This window comes from Gymnoscopelus braueri (genome assembly GCF_963280865.1).
Source record: "Gymnoscopelus braueri genome assembly, chromosome: 7".
NCBI classification, from domain to species: Eukaryota; Metazoa; Chordata; class Actinopteri; order Myctophiformes; family Myctophidae; genus Gymnoscopelus; species Gymnoscopelus braueri.
The window spans coordinates 16,423,117-16,431,334 of NC_137608.1; the positions used below are offsets into that span (position 1 = coordinate 16,423,117).

At 43.1% G+C, this 8,218-nt stretch overlaps 1 protein-coding gene across 1 annotated transcript; it reads right to left on the reverse strand.

Annotated features, from left to right (window-relative positions):
- Positions 1 to 1,404: 1,404 nt before the first annotated feature.
- LOC308087986 (putative G-protein coupled receptor 21) lies at positions 1,405 to 7,640 on the reverse strand. The gene has a single exon (XM_080432267.1). The coding sequence runs from the start codon at positions 7,404 to 7,406 to the stop codon at positions 6,336 to 6,338; it is 1,071 nt and encodes a 356-aa protein (XP_080288393.1). The 5' UTR covers positions 7,407 to 7,640; the 3' UTR covers positions 1,405 to 6,335.
- Between the last annotated feature and the right edge of the window lie 578 nt (positions 7,641 to 8,218).

Below are 8,218 nucleotides of genomic sequence, written 5' to 3' on the forward strand. Positions count from 1 at the left end.
ATTCCCACAATGCCAGTGGGCATTTCCGTGGCCTTCTTGGAAAATAAAGTTTATTCCTAAATCAGGTTTTGTGTGTGTGTGTGTGTGTGTGTGTGTGTGTGTGTGTGTGTGTGTGTGTGTGTGTGTGTGTGTGTGTGTGTGTGTGTGTGTGTGTGTGGTGTGTGTGTGTGTGTGTGTGTGTGTGTGTGTGTGTGTGTGTGTGTGCGTACGTGTGTGTATTTCTCTTATCTGTGTGTGAGCATGTGTTTGTTTTTACTCAAGCAGTAGTAGTCAGGTGAGCTGAAGTGTTCAGCCCTCGTTCAGCTCCAGTCCCCTCCTGGCACCAGGCTAATTTCCGTACAGCTAAGAATAACCGCTAGCATGAAAAGACTGTGTTCTCTCCCCTCGTTCTCTCTGATTAGGCTACCTGATAAGGCATGACCTTCTTATCACCCAGGTTCCTGTAGACAGGCTGCTACGGCTACACTAGTAAAACGTACCTCCTCCTCCCCTTACACAACGGGAGCTCAAAAGACCATTAGGAAAACAAAGTGCAGTAATGCCTGAGTTCTATTCTTTGTTGCGCCAGGGTGTCGCGCATCAAAAATAGCTGATCTACAAGCTCTCGATGCGTGGAGCTACCACGCGCTGTGAGCTTGTAGATCGGCTATTTTTGGTGTGCGACACTGGCATGCAACAAGGTATAAAATGCCTTCCCAGAAACATGATAGATTTCAATCAGTGTTCTTTGTGCAATAAGGGGAGTCAACAGATGATTAAAGAGATTAGGCCTACATGTAGGCTACCAGTGGGACTGTAGTCAGACTCAGATTGCAAAATATGGTAATTTGTACACTATTAGGCCTAAGAGCACAGTATTGAAATTACATTACAAAAAACGTGATTAAATTATGGTGGATGCTAAAATCAATTAATTGATTGATTCACTGATTGATTGACTTAATCAGTGAGTGACTGAGTTTATCCAGTACCTCAATGACGTTCAAAACATACTGACTACACTCCTCACTGAAAACAACTCTCATCATTCTTTCTGAAATATTACTGATAATAATCAGAATCTTAACTCTTTCATTTTGTTTGTTTGTTTGTTTAATTGTAATCTGTGCCTTTCCTTTCAGCCTTGCTGCTGTAGCTGATATGTCACAGGTGCATTATCCTGGGGATCAATAAAAGTATATATTAAAACATTACAGTCGCCTAAGATAAAAAGCGATATTCATGGTTCTTAATGGGACTAGTTGCCTAAATGTCATATGGTCTCTCATTAAAGAAATCCAGTACCAAATATTAGTTTGTAGGAACATTCCCACAATGTGATGATGGTAAAAGAAAAACAAAACAAAACACAATGAGCCAAACCTAGTAATGAATAGGTATTGTTTAATTCATCGTGCACACATACTACCAGAACCTTGTCATTATTAATCACTTACAGTCCAGTACGATGCATTGTCATATGAGGTACAAAACACATACCAATCAACAGGAAATACTTCATAGCATATGGCACCGGGTGTTGCACAATGAGCTCATTCATTTCACATAGGTTAAGTAGCAGTGGTAAAAATGTCTCTTTTCAAATATCCATTAGCAACAGGAGGTGTGTTTGTCAATGTGTTGGTTTATGTTAAGTTATCAATGACAGCCAATAAATACTGCACACACTCCTTAAAAGTCCATTGCTGGTATAAACATTTACTATACTGCACTTCATGGTCAACAGAAGGGTTTTGATTTCAAGCCGTAAATCAAATGTTGGCAGAGATGTTATGCCGTGTGATGTCATGTTCATTTCACTGCACTTCCAAAAACACAGGTTATCGTCTAAAATCTGATTTTAAAAGTAAAGGCCTTAGGTGGCACTCCCAACTCAACACGGTTGAGTTGGGAGTGAGAACGGCACTTCCGCATTCCAGTGTGGACAGGACTACCAGGAGTGTGGAAAAAAGACGCAACAGGGGATCCCACCCGTTTCAAACGGGTGACACATGGTCAGATGTTGCTCAAACTTGTCACTATAGTACGACTTTAGAGTGAGATTATGTGGGCGTCTAAAATAGCAGACCTGCAATCTCAAAACTTGTCGCATCTGCAACGCTTGAGAGCTTGTAGGTCTGCAATTTGCGACGACGTACTGTATAAATTGGCCTTATTCCTCACAATACGGCATCTGGACACTGTTTGTTGATGTCATTCAAATAGCGTGATGGTGGACAGCCAGGGGAGAGTCAGATCGTTCCAATCTAAATGCCAACCCTACAATCTCCCCCGCTCTACCCTCAATCCCTGTACTCCTCTGTCCTGATCCAAATTTGGCACTGCAGTCCAAGACCCTGTGAATTAAAGAGAGAGAAAAAAAGCATATCCCTGGGGGCTGCCACTGTAGCTTTTGACTCTAGTCCGATACTGACAACATCTTGATTTTCCCACAGGAAAAAAACACACACTTTGACATAACATGTTTTTAGAAATGATCAAAGCTTTAAGCAACAAGCCTTTGTTGGATCCTGCACAGAGCAACGAACAAGACATGAATGGGTTCTGAAAACGGCTTCAGTTGGGGTTTCAAACAGGCTTCAATGTCCTATATGTTACCTTGAATATACACTAACCACTTCACAAAATTAGACACATTCAACAGTGCAATGTCAATCAACAACATTTGACAGCAGACTTTCCTAAAGTGAGTCCCATCACAGATCTTTTTCTTTTCTTTTCTTTGATATTTCTTTTTACATATAGCAAAAGGGATTTCAAAACAACATGCTGGTGGTGACGTGGCTCAGATTACAAAGAGTTCAGAATAGACTTTTGGTGCTAAAACACGCACCGGACAATTACAATTATGGGGTTGTACAGTATTAGTTCAATCAATAGCTTTCATGTGAGCTTAATCAAATTCATCAAAAACAAACACCCACATCATGTGAGAGCATTAACAGGAACAGTCACTTGGCACTAGAACAGAACAGTCATGGGAGCCAAATAAAGCACAATTCTCCTAATCTCATACTGTGGGATACAGTATACTGGAAATAGTCACAGAGTAACGAATTACCTGCAAAAGGGATTGCAGTAAGCTGATTATACAAAGAAGTACATATCAGAAAGTAAATATATTACAGTTACTGTCAAAAGCTGGAAATACAATTGTCAATTACTTGTTTACTCAGACATCTGTTTTCCTTAAAGAAAAGACAATAACAAATCACACATTGCAGATATTTTTGGAAGAATGGTTGATACTGTTAATATTTGCTACATGTTACCATGCATAATGAAATCTGTTGACAAAGTGATCCAAAAGCAATTGAGAACAATTGGATTATATTTACTGTATCTAAGTAATCCTATTGATTATATTGATTACATTTTAAAATAATCTGTATTCTGAGAGAAGTTACCAGAGAACGTTCCCATCCATAACCAGATAGCACATGCAAGTGCAGTAGTACTGTGTATAAAACGACTCTGTCAGGGAAGCCCTTTTAGTGTAATATCTTTCTATTATTGATATATTATCATTGGAGAAAGACGGAGGATTGTATTGCACTGACTCTCGGTGTAAAGCAGCATAGCACTACTGTCACAGAAAAAGACACAGACAAAACTGTTATATTGACTGAACTGGATTTCTTGTGCACACTGCCAGTTCACCACAAAAGTACCAGTTTCACATGTTATACTCAAAATATGAACTTACATTTTCTAATGGTCAATAGGGCTCTGATCGAGCTGAAACCTTCCCCAAATTTGGAGTTATACGTCATAGATGTGTCACAGATGACAATCATAGATGACTGACATCACAGGCTGAACACATGAAGGACAGGATATTAGACATGTCAAAAGTTGAGATTATCTCCACGCACTTATGTTTAAGAAAATAATATATCAGAGAAGAAACACGTTCCTTTGAACTACTGTACATGGTCATTTCTGGAGCAGGGCAATCAAAATACTGCCATTAGCACCTCAGTAACCCTATACAAATTTACTTATACACAACCTATTTAACCACTTAAGCCCTATTTTATACTTCATAATACGATGGTGTCGTACTGCAAAAATAACCAATCTTCAAGCTCTTTTTGAGAATTTTCGCATGCCCAAAATTTGAAAGTGGTTAAATTTGAAGGTTCCAATAAAAGGATTTAGCCACTGCATCACATCAGTAGCATAATCAAACAAGTGGGTACCTAGATGTCACACTTTCTAAAACAGAATCATGCAATAAACTTCACGTCTTCATAACAGATACTGTATACATTGAAATACTATTGCATAGCATTTTCTTTTTTCGGGGGCTTAGGGGTTGTATGCGAGCGCATCAAACATTTTACATGACTGCTCAGATAAATAAATTCCTATTTATGCTGTATGTTAAATGACCATTTGACGTATTATACCTTGCTACTCCTTGTTTGGTAGATACATTGGCCTGATAGACTGGGCTCTTGCAGGCCAATGTATGTGTGGAAGCAGCAAGATCGAGCTGCTTCCACACCTTTAACCTTTTACACTATGTACATGATAGTGTGTACAGTACACATTTATGCCCCAGGCTGCAATGCATTATGCCCAAACACTCCTGGCGTAAAACATTTTAGATACCTGGAGGTCTAATTGACATAATAGGTGTCGAAACCCACAAAAAGCTTACTTAGCCTCTGTTTAAATATTTAAACTGCAAAGTATATTTACATGTCTTACAGCATGTCAGTAAACCACAGGACGTCCTCTGACCCTTAAGCTAAGAGGTGGCTCTTATGAAAGACAAGCCGCTGCTTCAGATGACCCGTCTCCTCCATTTTACACTGTTCTGAACAGCAATGAATAATCAGGTCATATGAGAGAAAAGCAAGAATTATTGTAGCATACAACGTGTATTTAGGTCTTGTGGATACTTAAGCCTGAGTTATGCTTACTTTTGGTACAAGATACCCTAAATATAACTCAAGCTTAACAATCACAACTATTACAGAGACATAGGAAGGTCGTCACTGATTTCTTATCATTGCTGTAAAATATTTCTGCTGTCTCAAGACAAGCAGAAAGGCAACAGCTCAGAGGCCTAAAGGCTAATTCATACTTCGTAGCAGGACCCTTTCAACAAGTGTCGCAATCTTTGTATTTAAAAATTTCATTCATTTAAAAATGTTCAGAAGTATGAATTAACTTTAACAAATAACTGGTGATAAACCTGAGACAAACAGAGAATAAAACTCTCTGAATAAAAACTATTTCTCCTTTTTGCTGAGAATGCATGCTGTCTTCTGATCAAGTCATTCCCAGTGGGCATTTCCGTGGCCTTCTTGGAAAATAAAGTTTATTCCTAAATCAGCTTTTGTGTGTGTGTGTATGTGTGTGTGTGTGTGTGTGTGTGTGTGTGTGTGTGTGTGTGTGTGTGTGTGTGTGTGTGTGTGTGTGTGTGTGTGTGTGTGTGTGTGTGTGTGTGTGTGTGTGTGTGTGTGTGTGTGTGTGTGTGTGTGTGTGTGTGTGTGTGTCTGTGTGTGTGTGTGTGTGTGTAAATCTAGACTATGTAAACACTATTGGAGCCTGCTTCTAGATTAAATACACATAAGTGTCAGAACAAACCTTGAACCTTTCTCTGGGTAATGGACTGGAGAGAGACCAATCCTCCTTAAATCTTGTTTTTGTTAACAACTTACAGTAATAACACATATGGTTCCCTAAGCAACCGGATCAGTAGTCTATTTCAAGTGTTTCTCAATAAATGTTTTGCATCACTAAACTACCCTAAAAGAATCAAGACATTAACAAATCTTCAGTCTTGAAAAGACTTTTAAACAATTTAGTTTTTGCATTTTAATTGACTACACAACACATGTTGTATTGCACATGTCTTTTCTGTATTTGGGGTCCTTGAGTGAGTGCAGGTGCACTGATGCCTCAAAACCAACATAAATAATAGTCAGTGCATTAATCCCACGAAATTAACACCCTTTTTAGTGTGCATCATATTCCTTCTATTAAATATGTTAATCGTCTAGTTAGCGACTATATCTTCACTCCTTGTCCTTGCACCATGATCTAAAACGAACGCAAAAGTTCATCGGCACATTGAAGAACGTTCCAGAAAATAACTGGAGTAACTTCACAGACTCCTTCTCCAAGCTGCCTCTATGACAGGACAGCGCTGTCAGGCATCTACACAGGCACCTCTCTGTGCCTCACACAGGGGTCCTCAACACATCTTAGTGTGGGACCAAAAAGACCTGTGTCATGCTATGCAACTCAAAGCGAAGCACACGCACAGAGGACATAATGCCTCAGAACAAAATCAAACTGTAGCCCTCCTAGGTTTGCAGTCACACCTGGCATCTGGTACGGTCTGGAGGAGGGCCAGTGGGAGATGGAGCCTTCTTTGCCTCCGTGCAGCCGAGACAGGAGGGAAGCAGGGGACTGAAGAGACGACCCAGACCTTTGCGGAACACGCTATTGGACAGGCTGTAGATGACACAGTTACAGAAGCTGTTGCTGATTGCCAACCAGGTCGTCAGGAATGAGGCCACTTTGTGGTGATAGAGCCCCGCGCTCTCCAGCAAAAAGTAGATGATGTATGGCATCCACAGCACATAGAACACGCTGGTGATGCGGAAGAGAACCATGGCGTAGCGTTTGTCCGGACAGCCCTCGCTTGAACGCCTCCTCTCGCCCTCCATCTGCGAGCTGAAGCGGGCATGGCGTTGGGTGATCTCCCTCGTGTGCTGCCGGCAGATCCGGAATATACTCCCATAGGTGAAGCAGACGGTTAACGCCGCGGGCGCGTACAGCACCGCCACGATGAACGTGCTAAAGGCCGGGTTGGTCTGCCACGACATGGCGCACCACTTGAACGTGTCCCCGTGGTAGCCGGGTTTCCCCCAGCCAAAGAACGACGGTAGGAAGATCAAGGCCGAGTAAACCCAAATGAGCACGATGCACACCCTCAGCCGGCACGGAGTCACCAGCGTGCCGTAGGACAGCGGGCGTGTGATGGCGATGTAGCGGTCGACGCTGATGCACGCCAGCGAGGCCATGGAGACGCTCTTCAGCACTGAGACCATGTAGCCGAACGCCTTGCACGTGAGCTCCTCGTTCAGGCCCCGGAGGTAATGGAGGAGGGACAGGGAGGGAACCAGGCAGCTGACCCCCACGAATAGGTCAGCATACGCCATGGTCTGGATGAAGTGGCTGGTGGTGTGGTGGTGGAGCAGCGGCGCACAGTGGAAGACGAAGATGACCACCAGGTTTCCCGTGATGATGAGCACGGTGAGGAAGAGGATGATGGAAACCTCCAGCACACACGTGTCCAGACTGTGAGAGTAGCCAACGGAGCCCAGCAGACAGAACAGCGGGGGGGAGCTACTTTGGTTCACATCTGTGGAAGAAGAGTTCATGTTTGGACTGACTGGAGGGTGGTGGGGGAGGGGACGGAGAGAGAGAGAGAGGGGGGGGTGCTTTTCAGTTCAACACGGCCATCGCAACTCTCTCTATTCCCATCCTGCGTCTTGTGCCTTTAACAAATAGTGCCAAGAGCATCCACTGTATTTTTTACTGTGAGCAGGTAATGTGGCAGTCTTCCAAGTGGTAGTAATCCATAGATGTGTACCAAGGAAGGTAAATAAAAGCAATCCACCTCCGCACTTTGCAGCCGTGTAGAAAAAGGTGTGTGTGTGTGTGCCTGCATGTGTGAGTGAGTGTGTGTGTGAGTGTGAGCTTAAGAGAGAAAAGAACCCTTCCCAGTGTACACCATGGGTCATTGGTTTGTACCACACACAAATAACTGCATTGCAAACCGTCCCCTCGCTATTGACAGTACACCCCCCTTGCCCCCCACCCTACCCCACCGTCACTGCCAAACACTGAGGTAAGCAAACCCTAAGCTTGCACACAAGCAACTAACACAATATCCAGCCGTCCACTTTTGTTCCCCTAGCACCGGTAGAAACGGGGGAGTACGCCAAGATCCCCAGCAGTCCCGGTCCAGCACTCCTCCGTGCAAACACAGCAGAACAGCTGACGGCGCCTTATCGGACGAAAACTCGGCATTGGTGCACAATTCACATGCAGGGTCATTGGAAACGCTTGTAGAAGCAGCTGAACACATCCAGGGTCCACACAGTCCACCATCCACAGTTCAAATGAGAGCCAAAGCGTGCAGTAATCTGGTAGGCAGATCCAAAACCCCCCCCAGGCATTCACAGAGACA

Coding starts and splice junctions, on each gene's coding strand:
- LOC308087986 (XM_080432267.1), bottom strand. CDS start 7,406: ATGAACTCTTCTTCCACAGATGTGAACCAAAGTAGCTCCCCCCCGCTG.